Source organism: Halichoerus grypus, chromosome 7, assembly GCF_964656455.1.
Source record: "Halichoerus grypus chromosome 7, mHalGry1.hap1.1, whole genome shotgun sequence".
Taxonomy (NCBI): domain Eukaryota; kingdom Metazoa; phylum Chordata; class Mammalia; order Carnivora; family Phocidae; genus Halichoerus; species Halichoerus grypus.
Genome location: NC_135718.1, coordinates 56,127,795 through 56,152,754, shown reverse-complemented (window position 1 = coordinate 56,152,754; position 24,960 = coordinate 56,127,795). Strand labels below are relative to the sequence as shown.

General features: G+C 39.1%; 3 protein-coding genes across 5 annotated transcripts in view; 2 read left to right on the top strand and 1 right to left on the bottom strand.

Annotated features, from left to right (window-relative positions):
* The window catches only part of STOX1 (storkhead box 1), a 52,693-nt gene extending 49,152 nt beyond the window's left edge, over nt 1-3,541 (top strand). Inside the window, exon 5 of one of the 2 annotated variants that reach the window (XR_013449749.1) lies at nt 716-850. Coding sequence is in view for 1 of the 2 variants with exons in the window: in XM_036113822.2 (XP_035969715.1) it covers nt 716-863 (148 nt within the window). In the remaining variant the exon portion in view is untranslated. Of the gene's footprint in view, nt 1-715 lie in introns of both variants that reach the window. The other variant, XM_036113822.2, reaches the window with a different exon arrangement.
* A 2,120-nt stretch (nt 3,542-5,661) lies between these two features.
* Nucleotides 5,662-7,761, bottom strand: LOC118549440 (V-type proton ATPase subunit G 1). Its single transcript, XM_078077641.1, has one exon. The coding sequence runs from the start codon at nt 7,685-7,687 to the stop codon at nt 7,331-7,333; it is 357 nt and encodes a 118-aa protein (XP_077933767.1). The 5' UTR covers nt 7,688-7,761; the 3' UTR covers nt 5,662-7,330.
* Nucleotides 7,762-9,664: 1,903 nt separating this feature from the next.
* DDX50 (DExD-box helicase 50) overlaps nt 9,665-24,960 on the top strand; it is a 37,289-nt gene continuing 21,993 nt past the window's right edge. Inside the window, exons 1-8 of one of the 2 annotated variants that reach the window (XM_036113827.2) lie at nt 9,676-9,860; nt 13,439-13,550; nt 13,920-14,219; nt 16,930-17,005; nt 17,381-17,559; nt 19,020-19,137; nt 19,255-19,440; nt 19,927-20,072. In XM_036113827.2, the coding sequence (XP_035969720.1) occupies nt 14,028-14,219; nt 16,930-17,005; nt 17,381-17,559; nt 19,020-19,137; nt 19,255-19,440; nt 19,927-20,072 (897 nt within the window). In that variant the 5' untranslated portion in view covers nt 9,676-9,860; nt 13,439-13,550; nt 13,920-14,027. Of the gene's footprint in view, nt 9,861-13,438; nt 13,551-13,919; nt 14,220-16,929; nt 17,006-17,380; nt 17,560-19,019; nt 19,138-19,254; nt 19,441-19,926; nt 20,073-24,960 lie in introns of both variants that reach the window. The other variant, XM_036113824.2, reaches the window with a different exon arrangement.

The window sequence follows — 24,960 nt, the reverse complement described above, 5'->3', positions numbered from 1 at the left end:
CGATCCCAGGACCCGGGGATCATGACCTGAGCCGAAGGCAGACGTTTAATGACTGAGCCACCCAGGCGCCCCGGTTTTTTTGTTTTAAAGTTTTTATTTATGTATGTATGTATGTATGTATGTATGTATGTAATCTCTACACCCAACTGGGGCTTGAACTCACAACCCTGAGATCAAGAGTTGCAGGCTCTTCCAACTGAGCCAGCCAGGCGTCCTGGGAACTTGTTTCTGACTAGAATATAATTGATATTGGATCTGAGGAAAGATGTTCCGAAAATACGAACTTCTTGGAAAGCAGCTGCCAAATAATTGAGGTGCTGTTGTGAAGCCTTTAAAAATGTAAGGAACACTTTAGATTTTTTTTTCTTTAAGATTTTATTTATTTATTTGACAGAGAGAGACACAGCGAGAGAGGGAACACAAGCAGGGGGAGTGGGAGGGGGAGAAGCAGGCTTCCCGCCGAGCAGGGAGCCCGATGCGGGGCTCGATCCCAGAACCCTGGGATCATGACCTGAGCTGAAGGTAGACGTTTAACCATCTGAGCCACCCAGGTGCCCCAGCACTTTAGATTTTTAAAGGTTAACTTATATGACAAATGTACCTTAGTGTTAGTAAATGTTATACTGCTTCAAAGTAACAAATGAAGGTATAATGCTTTGATTAGAAATCCAGGCCCTTTTGGAAGGTAATAATTCTGTTATTTTTAATATCTTAGGACACAGAGTCTGGCATCTAATAATTCAGTCATTTTGGATGGACTAAAAAGAAGACAGAATTTTCTGCAGAACTTTGAAGGCACAAAGAGCGGTCAAACACTTGCATCCAATTCCTTACTACAACTAACTCCAGTCATAAATGTTTAATTCTTATTTTTCTTTTGTAAACTTTTTGGTAAAAATGTCCAGATTAATATAGACTATTTTAATCAGCTGAGTATATAAGAATTCTCTAAAGCCAAGCATAGGTGCTGTTAATCTCATTACATATTTTGTTCTAGTTGCTGGCTTTTTTTCCTTTTTGATGTTTTAAAGCTTTTTTAAAAACTTATTTTACTATGAATTTATTGGGAATATAGAGATTTTTTGCAATTAAAAAACCATAAAATCCTTGGTCCTTTTCCAATTAAATGTAATTAACTCAAATTTTCAGACATTCATTAGTTTCTCAAATACATAGGGTTCTAATTTACTATACCCAGTAGTGAATTTCTCTACCCATACTGAGTTCTTATGGTAAGGATCTCACCAGATTCAGCACAGAAATCCAGATAATAGTGTGTTAGGGTTGTATAGAGCCTTTGTTTGCAACTAAAGTCTTTTATCATTATCAGAAAATTTATATAGTTGTATTGGGTACTTTGCAACAAGAATTTTTTCTATCCAATCATTGCCACCAAGGATCTTCTCTGCAACCACCTTGAACATGAACAGATGGCCCCAAATTGTACTGACTGGCAATGTCCAAAATACCTGTGGTAGCATCTGGGTCTACTATTTTTCTGGTTCCTCTTCATATTTGAGGTACTCTCTATAGCATGGCAGTGAGAAGTGAGGATGTTCTCAGATGGTGGAGATAGAAAGGAAGTAGAATGGTTGCGGAATGGTTTGTGAGTGAAAGGAGGTTCTGAATTAAAGATTTAGAGAAGATGGAAGATGGATGATAGTTCATTTATATTTGATCTATTTCCACTAAGACTTGGATAGCTTTGCTGGAATTTTTTCTGGCTGGCCTTTTCAAGACCAAGTAGTGGAATGGTCAGTTCTCTTGGGTTTGGGAAACAGGGAGCAGTCAAGCCTGGTTTCAGCATATTGCACAGATGCTAATGCTGACTTATGGTTGAGGGGATGTTTCTCCTAAGAGGTTCCTAAGGATTGTCAAGGCCTTAAATCTCAAGCATGATTGAATAACTGGAGAGTGCCTCTTAATTCTCACCATCCTGGTAACAATGAAGGCAAGATGAAGCTCAGCACCGCGGAGAGCTGCCTCCAGGCACTGGGGGAGTGCAGAGGAGGGGAGATCAGATACACTGCTGGGTTTTGCAGTGGTTGGCCCATTCACTCCTGTTGACTTTTAGTGGCTCTGAGCAACCTACCATGGCATCCAAGAAGATCAGCTGTGGTCACAAGGACATTTGAAACTCTGGACAAAGATCAAGAAGGATAATCTGTATAGCAAAGGCTTATGGGGGAGGCATTGTTTTAGGGGGTCTTTATAGCTTGGAATCATTATCAATGAATCAAAGACGATTTCAGCTCATTTAAAGAACTTTCCATTAGTCAAAACTATCCATAGATGAAATAAACACGTTTTTTTAAAAAAAGATTTTATTTGACAGAGACACAGCGAGAGAGGGAACACAAGCAGGGGGAGTGGGAGAGGGAGAAGCAGGCTTCCCTCCAAGCAGGGAGCCCAATGCAGGGCTCTATCTGAGGACCCCGGGATCATGACCTGAGCCGAAGGCAGATGCTTAACGACTAAGCCCAGGTGCCCCGAAATAGACACTTTTATAAATGAATGAACTTCCCATTATTTGGGGCACTCAGGCAGAGGCTTGATGATCTTTTAATTGGTATGTTGCAGAGGTATTTCCAGTACTTAACAGGATAGCTGAACTAGATGATTTTAAAGATTCCTTCCAACTGTAAGGTTTTGTACTTAAACAGATTCAGTGAGGGTTATATGTCAACTATATCGCAAGAAAAAAAAAAAAAGAAAAGTTTAAGTGAGGATCCTGCAAAGTACTGAACTCATACAAGATTCCTGAGTTCTTCCAGTTCTCCATTTCTGTCCTATCCTTGTCAGTCCTTGGAAAAAGGAGCAACAACAACTCTGTCCTACCTTTGATTTTGGACCTGGACAAATTTCTCTATTAGAGTGAGGAATCCAAAGTTTTTTATGGCTCTAGTCACACGTAGGGACCAATGAAATCCATCTAATTTTGCCGCTAGACGCACTATAACACTCCCTAAATGTATTAAACGAAGCCTGTTATGAAACCAATAAAACTTTCCTTCTACAAAACACAACATTTGACTACAAATATTGAAGATGGGTATATGTGTTTGGGATATTATTCTCTAAAGTAAGTGGCTTGCATTTTCTCCCCAGTATTAATTTGTGTGTGATAACATTAGTTCTTGATTTCTCATCCTCACTGTGGTCTATTCTCTAAGGAGAAAACTGTTTTCTTGAGGCAGCATGATGACCTGAGTTTAGGAATCGGAGAAGTTTGAATCCCAATTACAATCCTTGGGAGCTGTGTGATGGAGAAAGTTTCCAAACTTCTCTGATTCGGTTTTCTCATCTGTAAAAGGGAGATGGTAATGATAGATCTAACTTACAGAACTGTTGTAAGATTTGAGGCTAATCTATTCAAAGTGCCCAATGCAGAAGGCACCTGATATCGTTATATGTGTGTATATTTTTATATATTTATATATTCACAAAACTTGTCTGATAGGTGCATACGTGGCCTATTATACAGGTCCCGTTTTTTGCTAGGTTGTCTGGAATTCCTCCATTTAGAGATTCAGTCCTTTAGGTTAAGATTATAAGAAATTTCATCAATTCAAATCCGGATTTGCCTAGGGAGGTATTATGCCTTGGCTAACAAGTTTTCAGTTAAAATCTGATGCTATAATAGGAATCAAATATGTAAAGCATGGGCTTATTTTAGACATTTCATACATTCTGAGATTATCCTCTCTCATCTGGAATCCCAGACCCCTACGAATACTCAGAGAGTAGCTGGGTTCTGCAAGGTATTTTCAGTATTTCAAACATTCTAATAGAAATTGTATATATTCCTTTGCTTAACTCATTGCTAATTACAACATTAAGTTTCTTTGGCAGTGGCTGAAATTATACCAGCTCAGTAATACAACACCATCACAGGCTGGTGTGACATTGCTAAGCTACATTTGTATCTTATTTATAGATAAGGAGAATGATCATGAGTTTATTACTAAATGCAATTTAGCAGAGACAAAGGTCAGATCTGTGAGGAAAAAACAATGGAGAGAACAGTAGTAGTGTTGAAAACTGGGGACCACTACATTTTGAGAACCCCTCCTACTGCTGTCTGAGAAGGCTTTTGGGGAATAGGGAAGAAAGACTACTGCCAAAATGGAGTGGGAAAGAGAGACACTGAGAATCATGAAACAAGAAAGGGGGGTATCAAAAACAAACTCAGAACTACTTTGCTGGCCTCTACAAATCCTTCTTCCTTTTGAAACTTTAGAAACATGTTCCCTCTTTAGCAGTAGTGGTTTCCATTTCTTGGATAATAGTGCCCTCTTCTGGGTAGCTGATGTGACTACTTTTCCAGCACTTGATTCAAAACATTTACAAAGTAATTGGCTAAAGAAAGAGTAGGACCTCTCTCCAAAGGCTGAAGTTAAAAAGCTTTTTCCAGGGACTTTGGGCCCGCTGAGTTGGTGGAGTGTGGGACTCTGAATCTTGGGGTTGTGAGTTCAAGCCCCACTTTGAGTGGAGAGATTACTTAAAAATAAAATCTAAAAAAAAGCTTTTCCAAGTTTGAATTAGGAGCTACACATATACATAAATATACATGTGCTAAATGTGTTCAAAGTTGTGTCTTCTCCAAGGCTTTCAAAACCTGTCAAACCTTGAGCTAAAGGTAGAAATGTAAGCTGCTCTGTATATCATCTTTGCAGTACTGTCATATCACCTGATCCCCCCAATTTCCCTGCACTATCAGCAGGGAAGGCATGTTTGTCTCCACATTACTAACAAAAAAGACCAGGTTTTAGAGTTGAGGTGGCCAAGGTCATGTGGCTAACAGTGGCAGAAACATCCCTCCTGTTCCCTCCTTCACTTTCTCCTTACTTCTTATTACTCTAAACACTCATTCTATCCTCCAGTTATCTTTTAAGCAATTTATAATTGCTCCTTAAACTATTTCCATGTCATAACATTTTAAAACAATAGTTTGATTCCTTTTGTCACATAAGATTGACGTGCAGATGCAAAATGATGACTTTTTAAAAAAAACTTTTGCTTTTTAACTATAGAAAAATCTAGCCCTGTAGGTTTGAGAATGACCAGAGAGAGGCAAGTGTATAGTTCCCTCTTATTTTTATATCTTAAGGTCATAGAGTTTAAGGACCCGAAGCCAAAGGCAAGAGAAGTCTTCATAGAATCTTGGAACAGAGCAATAGATGAGGCACCCGACTCTTAAATTTTAAGAAATAAATTATATCAGTAACTCTGGTAAAATATTTTGGAGAATAAAGATTCTAATAAGATTATATTTTAAATTATTTGTGCATTGAAATTATACTTACTCCTTCATGTTCTTCCCAATAGATATTAGCAGATACAAATCTCTTTGAGAGTTATAGAGAGAGCAAATAGGAAAAAAAAATTCTCCATTCCTTCATTACCATTCCCAAATTTTCTAGTTGATATCCACAGAGAACACAGACTTACCCAAATTTGGTAGTACTCAAATTTTTTTCGGCTAAGCCACAGCTTGAAGTTACTTATGACTTGGTTTAAGACAGCAGACAGAATTCTGATTCAGTGAGTTTGGGGCTTAGAAAGGCAGGGATTGTAGAGTGTCCTAAATCACAGTCATCCTGAAAAACACTTAATAAACTTGTTAGTGTCTTGCATAGGGAGAATTGAACAGTCTAGTCCTTTCTTTTTTTTTTTTTTTTTTTTTTTTTAAGATGGAGATGTTTATTAGATATCCAAACCAAAACAGCAAATAAGCAATTGACAGCTCTACAGTTCAGGAGAGAGAAGCTGGATATAAACCTGGGTCTTCAACAGAGATGGTTATTTAAAGCCATGAAGAGAAGCTGGGTTTCAACAAAGGAATGAGCATACGGAAGTCCAAGAACAAATCCCTGGGAAAAGAGGAGTTAGAACTAAAGCAAGAGACAGAGGCGCAAGGTAACACATCACTGCAGAATAAAGCTAAGAAAGTGGTTCAAGAAGAACTGGTCAACCCTGTCAAACAGGACTGAAGGTCAAGGGGGAAGAAGATTGGACCTCTCAATCTGGTCATCATTGCTGACCTTGACACTCGCTTTCATTGGGAGTGGCAAGCCTGACTGGAGTGCTTTCACAGTCAAAACTGGAAAAGCTCATATGGAACTCTTTTGAGGAATCGTACTATAAACAGGAACAGTAACTAGAGACAAACATGGCCTAAAATCAACCCATTCTGAGTCTCATAAAATGTGATTTTCTTAAAGGGCATCTAATGTTCTCGTACTTTTTCAGAACAAGCAAGGAAATCCCACAGTGTTCTCTTTCAACTGTTTGTATCTACTAGTAATTATTTTTGCAGCCAAAGACTTTCGGCTAATAGAGAGTCACAGAGCATTTAACTCTTAAGAGCTAGTGTGAAGTTCCTATAGGTATTATACATATCATGTAGCCCGCCAGGGAGGAAATATGCTTGATAACTTGCCCAAGGCTGCCCCAGGCCAGGGTGCTCTAGAGAAAAGGCAAACTGCAGACTTACTACTGGTCGGATGCTGTTTTTCGAACCGGTTGCTGGGTGAAATCACAAGTGATTTCCTTCCTGCTAAGATACATACCACAAACATTTTCTGAGTATGCGTGCAAATGTGTATGTGCTACATGTGCTAATTTAATTTCCTAAGTGAAGTTCTGCAGAACATCTGGGTCAGAGTGCACTCTGCACTATCAGAAAGGATGAACCAGAGCAGTGGAAATGCATGACAAAGTGATTATCACTTTCAAGTGATTATCAGTACACCAAGTAAGAACATGTATACAAGTTCTTGAATTCTATCATCTAATAATTTTGATTAAGAGAAACTAAGAGCAGCCCGAACAATATATACTAGTATTCGCTGTTCCACCCTTAGCCGGAAGGACGACTTAAGGCCGGCTGCTGCTTCACACAAGTTACAGTAACTATTTACTACTTTTTCATAGAGAAAGCCCCTGACCTTCAAGAAAGCTTTAGGGAAAAAAAATATTTAATCCCTGTCTTTCTTAAACAGAATTTTTTTTTTCACTACATCTAAGAAAGAAAAAGTACTGATACATATGTTGCTTGAGCTAAAAGGCATAGGAAAACAGACAACGTATACACATTAAATTTCTAAGAAATATGAGGTAAAAGGAGAAAATCTTTGGATAAGCTCTACGTTTGTACAAAGAAGCTAGATTTGCTATTCTCTAAGAAGTGAAGGGACCTACTACATAATATACAGAAATAACGTAATGCCTTTTCACAAGGATGTAACTACTCAAGATTTGCTGAAGCTTCGTATTCCATGAAGGCATCTAACATGCCAATCTGCACGCAGAGCTGATCCTTCCTCCGCTATCCATTTATGCGGTAGTTTTCATGGATTTCTGGCCGGATGTCACAGACAAAGGCCAGCAGGTTATCCAGGACTTCATCCCTGTTCTGCTGGAAGTAGGCCTGGAGGATGGTCATCTTCTCCTGGGTCTCCTTCTCCACTTCGGTGCTGCAGCTGCCATGGGATCCCAGAGCCGCAGCTTCCTTGGCCTTGAACTCCTTCTCTCTTTGCAGGCGGTATTGTTCAATTTCAGCCTGAGCTTCTTCTTTGGCCTGCTTCAGCCTCCGGTTCTTTCGCTTGCGGGCCTCCGACACCTTCTCGGCGGCCCGCTTCTCGGCCTGCAGCAGCTGCTGGATGCCCTGTGACTGGCTGGCCATGGCGGCGGCGACTCCGAGGCCGAGGGAAGGGGCCTAAAACGGTTTGAGCGGGTCCCCTTTTTTTTTTTTTTTTTTTAAAGATTTATTTATTTATTTGAGAGAGAGTACATGAGAGGGGGGAGTGGCAGAGGGAGAAGCAGGCTCCTTGCTGGGCAGGGAGCCCGATGCGGGACTCGATCCCGGGACTCCAGGATCATGACCTGAGCCGAAGGCAGTTGCTTAACCAACTGAGCCACCCAGGCGCCCCAGAACAGTCTAGTCCTTTCTATTTACATCCTGCTATTTGACCTCCAAATGAATGCCAATGTTTTAGAGGAGCTAAAAACTTTATTTCATCAGTATTTGATCTTCAGCCACAACAAACCAACATGTGTTCCTATTATCCCAATTTTACAAGTGTGACGTTCTTTGCCACATCCACTCCTTGTTCCTATGTACATCACACTCTGTTGTAGGGCTACAAAGACTTTACAGTGGTAGAATTGGGGTGGGTGTGAAGGAAAGGAAGAAAAGGATTTAGAAAAGCACAGATCTAGAGATGCACAGTGATTCTCATACTCTACAGAGACGCGTTTTTCCACTATCATTAACTGACACTCCTTTTGTTCACAGTTTTGAATCCATAAGGTAACTTTTAGATCTATAGCCCTTTTGACTTCAGACCAATCCATAGTAGTGCAGAAGGCTTGTAGCGATCATTTGTGGTTTCAGCTATTTATGACCAATCCCCAAACTCCATGACATATAGCAGTTTGTAATTTTGCTAAGACACAAGTTTGATGCTCAGGTTACAAGGCTGGGGTCTTAGAAATTGTCAAGTGCACCTACATCTCAGTTTGGCTCCTTGTTCTCCACTCAAGAGTAGCTGGGTTGAAGAGATCACGAAGAGATAAAGAAATGGCTCTGAAAAGAATGCCAACCAGCCAGCACCAGTGATGTAGGAAAACTGTAGGCTAAGGAATCACCCTTCTGCATTGTCAAAAGATTTCCAGTTTTGTATAAGGTTGTAATTTAGGGGCAGTTAATCCCCATCAATAAAATAAAATCCTTTAATTCACTGTAAATACATAATCTGTCGAAGACATTTAGGCTTGTTTTCTCGCTATGTTTCTCCGGGGTTTTCCTACTCATCCTAAATTTCATGGGAGCATCTGCCCCAAAACGCTTTTCGAAACAAAGCTTTCACGTTGGTGTGGTAGAGAGAGCCCTCAATTTGGATTCAGAAGAGGAGTTCTTTGATCCTGACTGTGCCACTAACTGAACGTGTGTCTTCAGACAAGCAAATCCCTTACGAGGAGCTTAGTTTCCCCTCCGTCAGTGGGGAGTGTGGAAAGGACCTAAAATGAACCAAGGACTAATTTCATGACTAAAAGCTAAGACTTGAGGTACGACTGTCCAGTTCCGACCTTCACTTCAAGCCCACCTACCCACGGCAGACCCCGCGAAGCCCCTTCCCACCAGCGCCGGGCCGCCGGCCTCGCGCTAAACCGTTAGACGTTAACGCTTCATCCCGCAATGGGCGGGCCGAGGCCTGCAGCTTCCGGCGGCGAATGGCGAGGCGGCGCGTGGCGCTCCCCACCGGCCTCGCTCGGGCGGGTCCACGCGCCAGCCCGCCGCGCCCGAGCGCCTCTCCGCCGCGGTTGAGGGCCTTCCCAGCTCCAGCAGTGCATGCTGGGAAACCCCAAAGTGTCTCCGCGGCACCGAGGATAAGGGTTCGTAGTGGGGTAGGGAGAGAGAAGTCGGGGGGGAGGGGGACGCGAATCACTTTATGCTAATAAGTTCGCCCGTCCTTTATGGAGATTGGCCAGGGTTTTGCCTTAACAGCCAATCACTTTAGAACAAGGGTGGGCCAGTCGAGATCGCTCATACTCATTGGCTGGGAGGTTGCAACGCGAAGGTAGAGTTTAAACCTAGAGTATCCGGGATTATTTTTTCCCCGCCGGGCGGTGCGTGTCCCGGAAGTGACGTAGCTCTGGCCGGGCGGCCGCCCTGCCCCCGCTTCCTTTCACGCTGCTGCCGCCCGTAGGTGGTTGTGGCCACCGAGTCCAGAAGGAGGTGGCGGCGGCGGCGGCGGCGGCAGCGAATGATGCCTGGGAAACTCCTCTGGGGGGACATTATGGAGCTGGAGGCACCCTTGGAGGAGACCGAGAGCCAAAGGAAGGAGAGGCAAAAGGTGCGCTGAGGATGGGCCGCGCCTCTTTTTGGGCTGCGCCGGCTTGGGCGGGGAGGGGATCTGTCTCAGATCTGATGGCCTGTCACAACCCGGCCGGAGCATCCCAGGGCCTCCTCTCGCGCAGCCCTTGTCCCTTTGCGGTCGCTCCGGGCCCATTCCCACCTCCATACCCGTAACCTGCAGAAGGGCTGCACTAGGCTTTGGCCTGGCGCCCTGTGCTCCCTCAGCCCTTCCCGTAGGAGCCTAAGAGATGGGCAGACTCAAGTTCCCATCACCGCGGAATCTGTTCTTTCTTTCCTCTTTTTCCTTAAGCAGCGAGGCCTGTTCGGTTCTTATGGGCTGTCTTAGAAGATGATTAAGAAAGATGGTTGCCTTGAATATGGGTTACTTCTCCGTCACCCTGACCTGTGAGGGAGAATCTTGGGGAAATAGATCTTAGGTTTACAAACCTCGATAGCTAGTGTTTAGAGGCTTAAGGAAAAGTGTCACAGCCAGCATTGCTAGGAGTTGGCTGTGATGGAGATCGTGTGGGTTGTTTCACTAGTAGGCTTTACTGTTAGTATTTTCATTCAGTCCACAAGTATCTAATGAGCTTACTTTGTGCCACACTCTGCTGGCACCAAGGAGTTCAAATAAGTCCCTTCCCTCAAGGACCCTGTAGAGGGGTTGCCGAGAATTCCCATCCCCACCCTCAAAAGAAGGAGACCCAGAGAAAAGACAGCGGAGCTTAGGTGGGTGAGGAAGCTGTATTTGGAGGCTGACATTTGACAAAAAAATGGAAATATTTTGTATAGCTCCAGAGAGCAGAACTTACCTTTCCTACCTTACCACCAAGGTAAACTTTGCCATTCCAGCCAACCAGTTATTTTTTGTCTGTGTGGTGAAATATACATAACATAAAATTTACCATTTTAACTATCTTAAAGTGTAAGTTTTGTAGCATTAAGTACATTCACATTGTTCTGTAGCTATCACCGCCATTCATCTCCGGGACTGAAACTCTGTTCCCGTTAAACACCAACTTCCCATTGCCCCCTCTCCTCAGTCGCTGGAAATCACCATTCTACTTTCTGTCACTATGAATTTCACCTCTCTAGATACCTTATGTAAGTGGAATCACCAAGCAGTTGTAATTTTGGCTCCCCTTGAAATGCCTGTATCTCCTTTTGCATTCAAATCCTATCTATTGGGGCGCCTGGGTGGCTCAGTTGGTTGAGTGTCTGCCTTGGGATCAGGTCATGATCCCAGAGTCCTGGGATTAGGCCCTGCTTTGGGCTCCCTGCTCAGCGGGGAGCCTGCTTCTCCCTCTCCCTTTGCTGCCCCCCCCGCTTGTGCACGTGTTCTCTCTCTCTCAAATAAATAAATAAAATCTTAAAAACAACAACAAAAAACAAATCCTATCTCTCTGTCAAGGTTTAGTTTATGTGTCTATTCTTTTTTTTTTTTAAGATTTTATTTATTTGACAGGGAGAGAGAGAGCGTGAGCGCACAAGCAGGGGGAGTGGCAGGCAGAGGCAGAGGGGGAAGCAGGCTCCCCGCAGAGCAGAGGGAGCCCAATGTAGGACTCGATCCCAGGACCCCGGGATCATGACCTGAGCCGAAGGCAGTCACCTAACCAACCAACTGAGCCACCCAGGAGCCCTGTGTGTTTATTCTAAACATTCTACTATACACATCCAGTAATCTCATTCCCCTTTGAAGTCTTGTTCCAGTGCTATCTTTGTAAAGTTAGCTCACTTTTCCCTTTTGTATCCTCCCCAAAATGTTTCCTAAGATTCTTGAGGGAAATGGCCGTATACTTGTCCATCCTTACATATCAATACATTCTTTTAAATTGGTGGCTTTCACGTTGTAGATTCTCCAGAAATACTTGTTGATTTTCCTCTATGAAGGATAACTAAAGATTGGGAAGCAGATTGGAGTACCAACTAATAGAAACAGCATTCGGGTAGTGATCTGGCACTGAGTTGAAGATAACTTTGGTTTGGGTGTGTAGAGCTATGGAGCTAGGCCTTAGGTTCTCAAAACTGGAGTGCAGGTGAGGAAAGAAGCATGGAAGTGTTTGTTGAAGCCATGAAAATGGTATGAAAGTATACACAAAGAACAGAGACTTAAGGAGCATCCACAGAAGGAGGAGGGAGAGGAACCATTGGAGACGGTAGGTGTAAGAGGATAAGGAAGGGATATAGAGTGTCGTGGAAGCTGAGGAAGTGAACAGTGTCAAGCACTCACTACGGATCTGATGTGGAATGATGTATTTCATCACCTTGGGATATCACTGAGTTTGGACTTGGGGTCTTCACTTTACCTTGCTTCATGTTCCTGAAGTATGGGGCCCAAAGGTGATTCTAACCCAAGGCTGGCTCTGTAAATAACCTTGTTTTTCTATAGAACTTGTTGGTTTGGGGAGATGTGGGCTAGTTCAGTTAATGAAAGATCAAATGTTGTAACATGTAACTGTATAACTTATGTTAATGTAAAGCTCTACTGTTTACAAAGCATTTTCACATATGTTATTCTGTTTTCACAGCATCTCCTCCATTTTATGGATGAGAAAATTGTATGTGAAAGTACTCTGTAAAATTTATGTAAATCCTGGTGAAAATTTTGGTGGTGGTAGTTTTTGCTATCACTAATAACTACTTTGTAATTTATTTTGAACATTTGACCAAGTAATTTCGAAGTGTTAAATTGCCAAATAATTTCTTGCTGTTTGCACATATTAAAACACTGGTTGGTCACCAGTTTGGCATTTTTTTTTTTAATTTTTAAAGATTTTATCCATTTATTTGACAGAGAGAGAGAGGGAACACAAGCAGGGGCAGTGGGAGAGGGAGAAGCAGGCTTCCTGCCGAGCAGGGAGCCCGATGCGGGGCTCGATCCCAGGACCCTGAGATCATGACCTGAGCTGAAGGCAGACGCTTAACGACTGAGCCACCCAGGCACCCCCAGTTTGGCATTTTAAAACTCAAGTTGCAGAGTTGTCTTTTTTTTTTTAAGTTCTAATAATTAACTAAAAAACTTTAAAATTAAAGTTTCAAGGATTACATATACTTGCCTTTCCATGGGAGTATAACAATTGGAGCTTTACGTGAATGACAGTTTTGTTTGGTTTGTATATTCTTTAACCTGTTAATTATCAAAGTTCAAAGAGGAAACATGATGTGAAAAGAGCATGGGCTTTCAAATTAGACAGAGCTTGATTACTAGCACTTCCACTTGAAGGAAATCCTGCATGTGAGTCTTTGGCAAGTTACTTACCTCTAAGAACTTCTGTTTCCTCATCAGTAAAATGGCAAAGGTACAAAGGTAATACAGGTTCGCTATCCCTTATCCAAAATCCTTGGGGCTGATTCAGAATTCTGGGGATTTTTAGAAGGGTAACACCCCAGTAGGGTTTGGGGCCCCAATTTATAATCAAAAACATTAATATCAAATGTGAATATGCATCCTAAGTGGAATAAATAAAGGTTATAAATAGCCTCACATCAGTTCGAGTCAAATTTTCCCACCAAATGAGTTCAGGTTAGGTGAGGTTTTGTCTCCAAATAAGTTACCAAAAAACTTTCGGTTTTCAGAGCTTTATGGATATCGGAATTTCGGATAAGGGATTATGGACCTGTACTTCCCTTATAGGGTTGTTATGAAGATTTAAACAAGATAAGCCGAAAACACATTACACAATGCTGGGTAGGTACTCAATAATTATTAACTTTTTTTCTCTTGGAGATAGAAGTTTTTGTTTGTTTGCTTTTTAATTTATAAATCTCGGGTTCTCATCTTTTTCTGAAAGGAGCTATTTTGATTTCCCTTAAATCATGTAATGGGATCAGAGAGGGGCTAGAGGCCAAGTCTTGAGAATGCAAGAAATGGGATGAGAAAGAAAGCAAGAGGTGAGGCTTAAGCTTGGCATTAGCAACCAGTCTGGATTTTTACCAGGTAACTTTTCAAGGTGATGGTAGATTGAGCTTTGCTGGTTGGGGAGTCAACGCTCTAAGTTCTCTAGAGTCTTAAGAGGAAAGCTTGTGACCCTCTTGTTGCTTCTTTGTTTTTCCACAGAGTGATAGAAGGAAGTCAAGGCACCATTATGACTCAGATGAGAAATCAGAAACAAGAGAAAATGGTGTTACAGATAACTTGGATGCTCCCAAGACCAAAAAAGCTAAAATGAAAGAGAAGCTAAATGGAGACACTGAAGAAGGATGTAATAATAGACTTTCAGATCAATTTTCTAAATCTCATAAGTCAAGAAGAAAAGATCTGTCAAATGGAGATATTGGTGAATATGAAAAAAAATCAAAGCGAATGTCATCCTTAGATAGTTCTACTCATAAATCAAGTGATAATAAACTAGAGGAGGTATGAATACTTTTTGTTACGCATTTGCCATTATCCTTGAAATACAGGCTAATTTGATTTTTTAGACTAATTAGAATTGATTCCATAATGTTTCCTGCTTAGTGTCCAGTACCCTCAGTTGGACAGTGGAGTTCATACAGCTGAAACCTGATGAGCCTTTTATTCTTTGTCCCTTGTTTCTGTCATTATATTGCCTTTTTCTTTGGGTGGAGGTGGGGGGGGATGTAAATGTAAACCTTTCCTGTACATTTGGGTTCCTAAATAGTTTTTCCAAATTGCTTATTGATGGTCACCTACCTGATTTCTTATGGTTATTTCAGTCCCTACCAGTACTCATGAATTGACGTCTGACTTCCTGAAACAAGGTACATAAAGCCTCTTGACTTTGTGTATTTTGCCTTCTGCTTTTTCTGCTTCTGTAACAATAGCAACTCTAAGTGATCTTTAGATCTTATTGTAACTCAATCTTAAAGCTGTTTGCATTTTTTAAACAAAAATGAAACCTAAAAATGATCTGAAGAAATCTGTTCTGGATATTAATTTTTTGGAGGTGTAGAAAACATGCTTAGTGTAGAATTTGCTTTGCTGGACCCATTGCTTTTGCCCATACCTGTTAGAGTAGATATTTTCTTGCACAGAATTTATTCAATTTGTTCTTGCAGTTTTCCTCTAGCAGAGTTCATAGATTTGTCTAGGTATCATAAATTGTCAGTAACTCAAGTCCTCCGAAAGAAACAACATTGATAGTCTTGATAATTCTTGGTAATCAGTAGTTCTTTATATTTTAAAATCTGATGGTTGCCAATAATTTAAATACATCTGAGCCTAATTTAATGTGTAATCTTTGGAGAGCTTTGGGAAAACATGTTGAATTTTTGCCTTAAAATATGGCATTTTTTTATTTGTGAATTTGGTATTTGTCAGGAAGCACATATGTTAGAGAGTTGATCTAAATAAGGCCCTACAAATTTGTATTGCTAGTAGCAGAATGTACGGGGTTGCTTTTGCTCTGTTGGGATTTTACCCGGTACAATGCTCTGTATTATAATAGGCTTAATTGTTTATTATTTTTTTAGATCACACTTGGGTTCAGGAATTCTACTTCTAGGCATTTATCTTCCTAAAGAGATAATCATGAGGTGTGCAGGGATGTATGAAACTCTTATCACAGTGTTGTTGATACTAGCAAAAAATTTATGCATCCTAAATGTCTGATAGTAGGCAGTTGATTTTAGAAAATATGCTAGATCTATGCAATAGATGACATCTATCCTAAAAGTTGTAGAAGAGTGTTAAAAAGGTATTCAGGGGGTGCCTGGCTGGCTCAGTAGAGCATGTAACTCTTGATCTCAGGGTCATGAGTTCAAAAAAATAAATAAAAATTACTAAAAGGTATTCAGTGTATCCTATTAAATGAAAAAAACACATTACAATACAGTATATACAGTATTGTTTTTATTTAAAAACATTTAGGGGTGCCTGACTGGCTCAATTGGTAGAGCATGTGACTTAATCTCAACGTCATGAGTTTGAGCCCCATGTTAGATGTGGAGATTACTTAAAAATAAATAAATAAATAAAATTTATATGTGCATAGACTGAGGTTTGGAGGAGTGTTTGTTTCAAATGTGGCTTTAGCTGACTGGATTATAGTTTTATTTCTGTTTATATGTGGCTTCTACAATGAAAATGTATTACTTTTGTAATAAATTTCTTTTTCTTTTTAATCTTAAGATAATAGCCTTGAGGTTTACTTAAATGGCTTACAATTTCAGTTTGATATTATGTCTTTTATCTGGTTCTCTGTTTGAAACTGCTATTGTGTATGGTTCTGGAACTACTTTCTTTAAACATAGCAATAATAAAGTTAACAGATGTATTGTCTTCGTTCTATATACACATTGACTAGTATACAAAGTTTTCAGTAGATGTTAAATGATTATGTCATGCTAACCTGTGTATGTGTTAAAGAAATTTTCAAGCTTACAGGAACTTTTCTTTGTTTTGGTGACCTAAAACATGCTATTTAGAGCCATAGAACAACTTTTTTTTAACATTTATTTTTAGAAACAATTTACTTTCCTCATTGTGTAATTTTTTTTAGGTTGGTTTGTAGGCTTCTGTTAGACCTTGTAATTAATATTGTCTGTATCTGTGAATATGACTTAGATGATCAAATAGCTCTTCTGTAATGTCTCAATCAAATGGAAATATATTTTGATTTATGTAGTAGATGTATTTCCAAAGGGAGTTTTATTTGTGAGTTAATAATTTTAAAATGTACTGTGGGAGGGGCGCTGGGGTGGCTCAGTCGGTTAAGTGTCCGACTCTTGATTTCGGCTCAGGTTGTGATCTCATGGAGCCTGGTGTTGGGCTTCATGCTGGGCCTGGAGCCTGCTTAAGATTCTCTCTCTCTCTCTCTCCCTCTACCCCATCCCCCCCCCAAAAAAAAGAAAAATGAGAAAAAAGAAATAAAATGTACTGTGGGAAAATGTATTGAGTAAACTTGCTATTTAAAGGGATACTTTTGAAATTAAAAGGGTCTTCCACTAATGTATCATGTAAGTTAATCTATAGAATTTTTGCAGGTACTAACTAAAGTTGATTTGTTAGCTCATTCACTAAAACGAAAAATGGTAAATGAGTAAGATTCTAAATATCTAGTTGAATATGAACTATATTAGTTAGAACTTTGATTTCATTTTGACAGACCCTAACACGTGAACAGAAAGAAGGAGCCTTCTCCAATTTCCCTATTTCTGAAGAGACAATAAAGCTTCTAAAAGGTACTATGAATTTTAACGGATATACAACTGAAAATCTACAACTAGGATTTTATAAAAAATCTTTGCCTCTTCTGACCAAAAGGAGAATATAGGAAGCATAAGAGAAATAGCTGTTCTTTAATTGCAGTTATTTCTACATCATCCTTTTTGATATTCTAACCGGTGTTTAACTTTAAATAATTGTATGTATTTGTCAGAAGTGTCAGAACAATTTTTTTTTTTTTTAATTCCTCTTTGCGGTAGGAATAACTGTAAATATCACTAGGTATTGTATTTTTAGGCTGACGTTGAGGAATCTGGGTTGTCATTTTCAAATAAAAATATTTTTTCCTAAAGCTAATCTTAAATATATTTCAATGAAATCTCATTTTACAGGTCGAGGGGTATCATATCTCTTTCCTATTCAAGTTAAGACCTTTGGTCCTGTATATGAAGGAAAAGATTTAATTGCTCAAGCACGGACAGGAACAGGAAAGACATTCTCTTTTGCCATCCCCTTGATTGAAAGACTCCAAAGAAATCAAGAGACAATTAAAAAAAGCCGCTCACCAAAGGTAACCATTACAGGGAGTAAAAGGTTTAAAACATTAATGGAAAGGGAAAAGAAGAATATACTGATCTTAAGTTCAAGTACCCCCAAGATAGAAAAGTTAGCTCTGTGGCATAAAGTAAAAATTTAGATCCTAAAGCAAAAATTAGTTGATTTTTAACATAAATCTCAAGTAAAGTTGAATGAAGTGGTTATTTTGCGTATGAATGTAATGTGTATGGGTCCATAGATGTCTGATAAATGTATGTTATGAAGCCAGCATGTTTAATTTTAGGTATATTTATAGTGAGTAGATTTAGTGACCTTCTCTTCTTTTTTTTCAGTCTTGATCTTTGCTTTTAAACAATGAATTTGCTAAAGAGGTATTCATTTATTTAATCATTCAGTAATAATATCATCTGTTTCACTGGTTGACTTTTTAAGAAGAGATTATAGAAATGATTTTGTTAGTCCCTATGTTATTGGGGTACTGGAGATCTGTCTTAATTGTAGTAGAGAACAGAGAGGACTTAGTGAAATTTTAGCCTAAAATTTGATGTTTTCAGAACCTGTATTCACTTTAAGGTTAATAAAAGTGAAGAAGAAAAACAATCAGTATCATAATTTGAACAGATATGTGACTAAAAGTAATTTGTTCTTTGAGACTCCTAAATGGTATTGCAATATGAAAGTAAATTCACATGTATTAATATAATTAAGTCATAATGGTCTTGGATTAGGTTGGCCAACAGGAAATACCTTTTTTAGAGAGTTTTTTTTCTTAGGTGAAATTAGGAAAGACTGCAAGTAATAGAAATAGGACACGTTCCAACACTGCCTTAAAAAGCTTTTATGCTAGAAGGACATCATTGGAGCGTCCAGCTCCACCACTTCTGGCTGTTTGATCTTGGGCAAAACTCTTAACTTCTCTGAGACTCAGGTTCCTCATCTGTACAATTAGGATAATAATGCCACCTCATAGGGTTTTAGTGAGGATTGAATTATGTAATTCACGTAAAGCACTAGTTCTGTGCCAGGCACTGTTTGAAGTGTAAGGAATACAGTAACTTAAATTAACGTAAATCCCTGTCGCCATGGAGCTAATATTTTAGTGCATGAGACAGACAGTAAACAAATAAATAAAACATAAATATTTTACATGACATGAGTGCTAAGGAGAAACAGTTAAGGGAGGAGTGAAGCATATGAAAAGAGGGTTAAGAACCTCATTGAGAAAGTGAGTTTTGAAGAGAGACCTGAAGGAAGAGGGGAGGGGAGGGTATTATAAATCTAAGTTATTGTTCTTGTTGTCATTTGTGTTGTCTTTATTTTTTAATTAATTTTTGTGTGTGTATGTGCTCTGTCTTTAAATACTATGACTTTAATGTTGAGATTCCTAGTTTTAAATGCACCTTAAAGTCTTCTCAGTTTGAATTTAGATGTTTTTAGAAAAGTATCTTTTTATTTTTTAAACCTCTTGCTTAGGTTCTTGTTTTGGCTCCTACAAGGGAACTGGCAAACCAAGTAGCCAAAGACTTCAAAGATATCACTAGGAAACTCAGTGTGGCATGTTTTTATGGTGGAACATCCTATCAAAGCCAAAGTGAGTAAATATGTATGATAGTAGTGCAAAGATCTATTTGCTACTTAAATCTGAAGAAATAATGTGAAAACATATATTTGATCTTTATATATTACTGATATTTCTCTCCTCTCACAGTTAATCATATTCGAAATGGTATTGACATCTTGGTCGGGACTCCTGGTCGTATCAAAGACCATCTGCAGAGCGGCCGATTAGATCTTTCTAAACTGCGCCATGTTGTGCTTGATGAAGTGGATCAAATGTTAGATTTAGGTTTTGCTGAACAAGTTGAAGATATTATCCATGAATCCTACAAAACTGGTATATCCTAATTCAAAATAAACACATTAGCAATTATTCTTATATTTAAAAGCTTACAAATTTTTTATTTCATAATTATTATTATATTGTCCCCAGTGTTCTAACAAAGCTAAAGTTACTTGGTACCTGTTCTCTTCCTGAACAAGAAAGTACAATGGCGACCTTTAACTGTTTGTTAGCTTCCTATGCTTTCTTTCATGTATTATTTTTTATAGTCAGTAGATTTATTACTAACTCATTTTAGTGATTTCTTTGCTCATTGTCCCTTTTTAAATTCTCACCTTTTTTCTGGGGTCAGTTTTCTTCATATTTTCCCCCAGTTTTGAAAGTTGAAAGTTTTAATAATTGTAATGAAGTTTGTATGTTCAAAATGGACCCCAAATTTTGAATTTTTTATGATTTCTTTGAAGTTTGGGGGAGATTTTCAAGAGCTGACTACATCATGGATGTTAAGAAAGCATTTGATTTTTTTTTTGTTTATTTAAGATTCTGAAGACAATCCTCAGACTTTACTTTTTTCTGCAACTTGCCCACAGTGGGTATACAAAGTTGCAAAAAAATACATGAAATCCAGATACGAACAGGTTGACCTTGTTGGAAAAATGACTCAAAAGGCTGCAACTACTGTGGAAGTAAGTAGCTTTCTGGCATGATAGATTGTAGCTTTTAGTTGGTATTTGAAATTTGTTGAAGCTAAACTTAAGTTTTGGGTACTAGTTCAGGCCAAATCCCATCCCTTCCCTTTCCCTTTCCCTTTCTTTCTAAGATTATTCATTTATTTGTCAGAGAGAGAGAGCACACACGCACAAGCAGGGGGAGTGGCAGGCAGAGGGAGAAGCAGGCTCCCTGCTGAGCAAGGAGCCTGGTGTGGGACACATCCTAGGACTCTTGGGATCATGACCTGAGCTGAAGGCAGATGCTTAACTGACTGAGCCACCCAGGCATCCCCAAATCTTTCTTTTTGCCTTTAGTCAGTAAGATACCTGTGTATTTCTATGGTCTGAGACAGAGGAGTAGAATAGAATAAATCAGAGAAGAAAAGTATGTTAACAGACAAGTCCTAACAAGTGATATACAGGCAGCTGTAGAGAGAGACTTAAAGTATGTAGAAAAGGACAAAGGGGGCAGTTAATATCAATTTGAAGAGAATAGCACTGGGATAATGTGTTAAAAGCTTAGGTGAAAAAGTTAGATCTCCATCTCATACCCTATACCAAAAAAATTCTCAAAAGAATTTATTTTTTTAAAGATTTATTTAAGAGAGAGAGCGCGTGTGCATGGGGTGGGAGGAGGGGCTGAGGGAGAGAGAGTCACAAGTAGACTGTGCTGAGCGCCGAGCCCAAAGTGGGGCTCGATCCCACGACTCCAAGATCATGACCTGAGCCAAAACCAAGAGTCAGACACTTGACTGCGCCACCCAGGTGCCCCCTCAAAAGAATTTTAAAAAGTGAGCCATAAAATCATTTAAAGCAGTGTAGATGAACAGTTGATTTCAGGAAAGGGAAAGCTTTTCTAAACATAAAGTCAGAAGAAGATACCATAAAGGAAAAGGATAATTTTCACTCCATAAAAATTCAAACTAATAGTATATTTAAAAAAAAAATTAAGGGGGGGTGGTGCCTGGCTGGCTCAGTCAGAAAGTGTGACTTGATCTCAGGGTCATGAGTTTGAGTCCCATGTTGGATGTAGAACTTACTTAAAAGGAAAGGAAAGAAAACGGAAAAGAGATTGGAATGGAATTAAGGTAATATTTGCATTTATGAAAGGTACCGTATACGTCACTTTCCATTTAATAGATGTACGGATATGTGTATGTGTACATAAATAAAAATAGTCTAAATAAGCAATAATATAATGTATAAGTACAGTGGAATGGTTAAAAAGAATGAATTTGGGGGCGCTTGGGTGGCTCAGTTAAGCGTCTGCCTTCGGCTCAGGTCATGATCCCAGGATCCTGGGATCAAGCCCCGCATCGGGCTCCCTGTTCAGTGGGGAGACTACTTCTCCCTCTCCCTCTGCTGCTCCCCCTGCTTGTGCTCTCTCTCTCTGTCAAATAAATACATAAAATCTTTAAAAAAAAAGAATGAATTTGAGTGGCAAAAACTAAATTACAAAATGATACATATAGAATTATACTATATATATATATATCTAGAGATCATGACCTGAGCCGAAGGACAGACACTTAACTGCCTAAGCCACCCGGGCGCCCCTAGAGTTATACTATATTTTCCAAAAAATAGACAAATAATGCTAAATGGATTCTTTAGATATTTATGTAAATGTATAAAGATAGGTTGGAAAGAGAAATAGCAAATTACTGGTAATAATCACTTCTGGAAAAGAGAACTTACAGTACAGAATAGTGAAAGGAAGCTTGCTTTTGTATTTTGTAATGGCTGAAAATTTTCTTTCTTTTTTTTTTTTTTTTTTAAAGATTTTATTTATTTATTTGACAGAGAGCACAGATAGGCAGAGTAGCAGGCAGAGGGAGAAGCAGGCTCTCCGCAGAGCAGAGAGCCCGATGCGGGGCTTGATCCAAGGGCCCCGGCATCATGACCTGAGCTGAAGGCAGACGCCCAACCGACTGAGCCACTCAGGCACCCCTGGCTGAAAATTTTCTGGGAGTAAAATGTATCAGTGAAAAAAATTTATTAAGGATGTTTTCGAACATATGCAGAAATTGAGTATTTATAAGGGACCTGATGTACCCATCACCAGGCTTTAAGGATGATCTTTTCTAAACCCCCATACCTTCTTCATTCCTACCTTTCTTTTTTTTTTTTTTTAAGATTTTATTTATTTATTTGTCAGAGAGAGCACAAGCAGGGGGAGCGGCAGGCAGAGGGAGAAATAGGCTCCCCGCTGAGTAGGGAGCCTGATGTGGTGCTCGATCCCTGGACCCTGGGATCATGACCTCAGCCGAAGGCAGCTGCTTAACCGACTGAGCCACCCAGGCGTCCCTCATTCCTACCTTTGAAGCAATCCAGTCATCCTTTCATTTTCATGTAATTGTATATAATTTTTAAAGGGTAAGTATTCTTTTGGGGCACCTGTGTGGCTCAGTCAGTTAAGCATCTGCCTTCGGCTCAGGTCATGATCCCCAGGGTCCTGGGATCGAGCCCCACATCGGGCTCCCTGCTCAGCTCCCTGCTCTGCTGCTCACTCTCCCTCTGTGCTCTCCCTCACTTTCGCTCTCACAAATAAATAAAATCTTTAAAAAATAAATAAAGGATAAGTATTCTTCAAAAAACAAAACAAAACCACAGTTATTATCACAGTAGGAAAAACCCAGTAGTTCTTTAGTATTATTAAATACCTAGTATCCACATTACCCTAGTTGTCTTTTTTTTTTTTAAATAGTTTCAGTCTGGATCCAAATAAGATCTTTAAATTGCCACTGGTTTGGGGTGCTGGGGTGGCTCAAGTCAGTTTAAGCGCCCAACTCTTGATTTCAGCTCAGGTCTTGATCTCAGGGTTAGGACTTTCAAGCCCTGCCTACTTAAAAAAAGATAAATTGCCACTGGTTTATTTTTCTCTTAAATCTTTTATAATCTACATGTTCCTCTGTCTCTTTTTTCTTCTAATTTTTTGTTAAAAGGAAATGATCATTTTTCAAATGAAGAATTTCCCACAGTCTCAATTTAGCTGATTTGCATTTCTGTGGGTATTATTTAACATGTCCCTCCACCTTCATTTTCCTGTGAATTGATGGTTGGATTGTGAGGCTTGATCAGATTTAGATTCTTGTTTTGTTTTGTTTTTTTGAGAATGGGGAAGAAGCAAGACTTTGTCATAGGTGGTACAAATGATTCTTTGGTTTCTTCTTTGTTCTTTTCTGTTTTCTAGGTGCTCTGTAATTAATATGTATTACATTTTAAAAACAATTTTTTGAGATACATGTTAAAATGCACAGATTTAGAATATACAACATCAGTTTTCCTCCAACATTGTTTTATTTATTATTATTACTGTTTTAAAAATTCTTTACTTAAAAATCAATTTAGTTAACATATACTGTATTATTAGTTTCAGGGGTAGAATTTAGAGATTCATCAGTTGCACGTAACACCCAGTGCTCATTGCATTAAGTGGCCTCTTTAAAGCCCATCACCCAGTTACCCCATCTCCCCATCCACCTCCCCAACATTATTGTTTTAAAGATTTTATTTTTTTAATTCTTTTTACTTTTATTTCATTTTATTATTTTTTAAGTATTTTATTTTGTTAAATAACAAAATAAGCAGGGGGAGCAGCAGGCAGGGGGAAAAACGGGGAGCCCGAGGCGGGACTCAATCCCAGGACCCTGGGATCATGACCTGAGCAGAAGGCAGACACTTTTTAACCGACTGATCCACCAGGTGCCCCAAGTCAAAAGAGTTTTACAATGACCACTCATATAGCCACCAGCTAGAGCCTACCATTAATATTTCACTATATATGAATTTTACTTTATATTTCACTTACATCCACCTTTTTTATTCCTTTCATATTGCAGAAATGAGCATAGTTCCTCATAAGTACTTTAGCATGTATATTGTTAACTAGAGTTCAATATTTTCAAATTTTTTGAGGCAAAATTCACATAATTAAATAAACTGTATATAACATATACAATTGAGTGTCTGTACATACATGATGTTGTGCAACCATAGCTTCTCTCTACTTCCAGAACTTCATCACCCCAAAAGGAAACCCCATAACCATGAAGCAGTTAGTTCCTCCCCATTCTCCCTTTTTCCTAGCCCCTGGCATCACCAATCTGCTTTCTGTCCCTAGGGACTTACCTATTTTGGATACTTCATATAAATGTGATCATATAATATGTGACTTTTTTGTGTTGGGCTTCTTTTAGTTAGTATATTTTTGAGGTTCATATAATATTTAGTTTTTAAAAGATAAGATTTACATACAATAAACCCAGAATTTTAAGTACATTTGTTCAGTTTTGACAAATTCGTAACATGTGTATCACCCAAACCCCTACCCAAATATAGAAATATTACCATCATCCCAGAAATTTCCCTCATGTCCCTACTCAGTCAAGTCCCCCATCCAGAGATAGCTACTGTTCTGATTACTTTTCTTTTTCTTTTCTTTTCTTTTTTTTTTTTTAAAGTGGGCATGGAGCCTACTTAAAAACATGGGGCTTAAACTCACGACCCTGAGATTGAGACCTGAGCTGAGATCAAGAGTCAGCCACTTAACTGACTGAGCCACCCAGGCGCCCTTGTTCTGAATTTTTTCTACCGTAGATTAGCTTTGCCTATTCTAGAGCTTGATATAAATGGAATCCTGTGTGTATTCTCTTTCTGTAAGGCTTCATTTACCTAGCATATGTTTTGAGATTAATCCATATTGTTGCATGTATCAGTAGTTGATTCTTTTCTCTTTTTTTTAGCTCCTTTTAATTATTGAATAGTATTATATTGTATAAATATACTACAATTTGTTTATCCTTTCACCTGTTGATGGCCATTTGTATATTGTTTTTAAGTGGGTTTGGGGAGAATTGTTTTA

Excerpts from the sequence above, each read along its gene's own strand:
- LOC118549440 (XM_078077641.1), bottom strand. The coding sequence starts at position 7,687 with ATGGCCAGCCAGTCACAGGGCATCCAGCAGCTGCTGCAGGCCGAGAAG.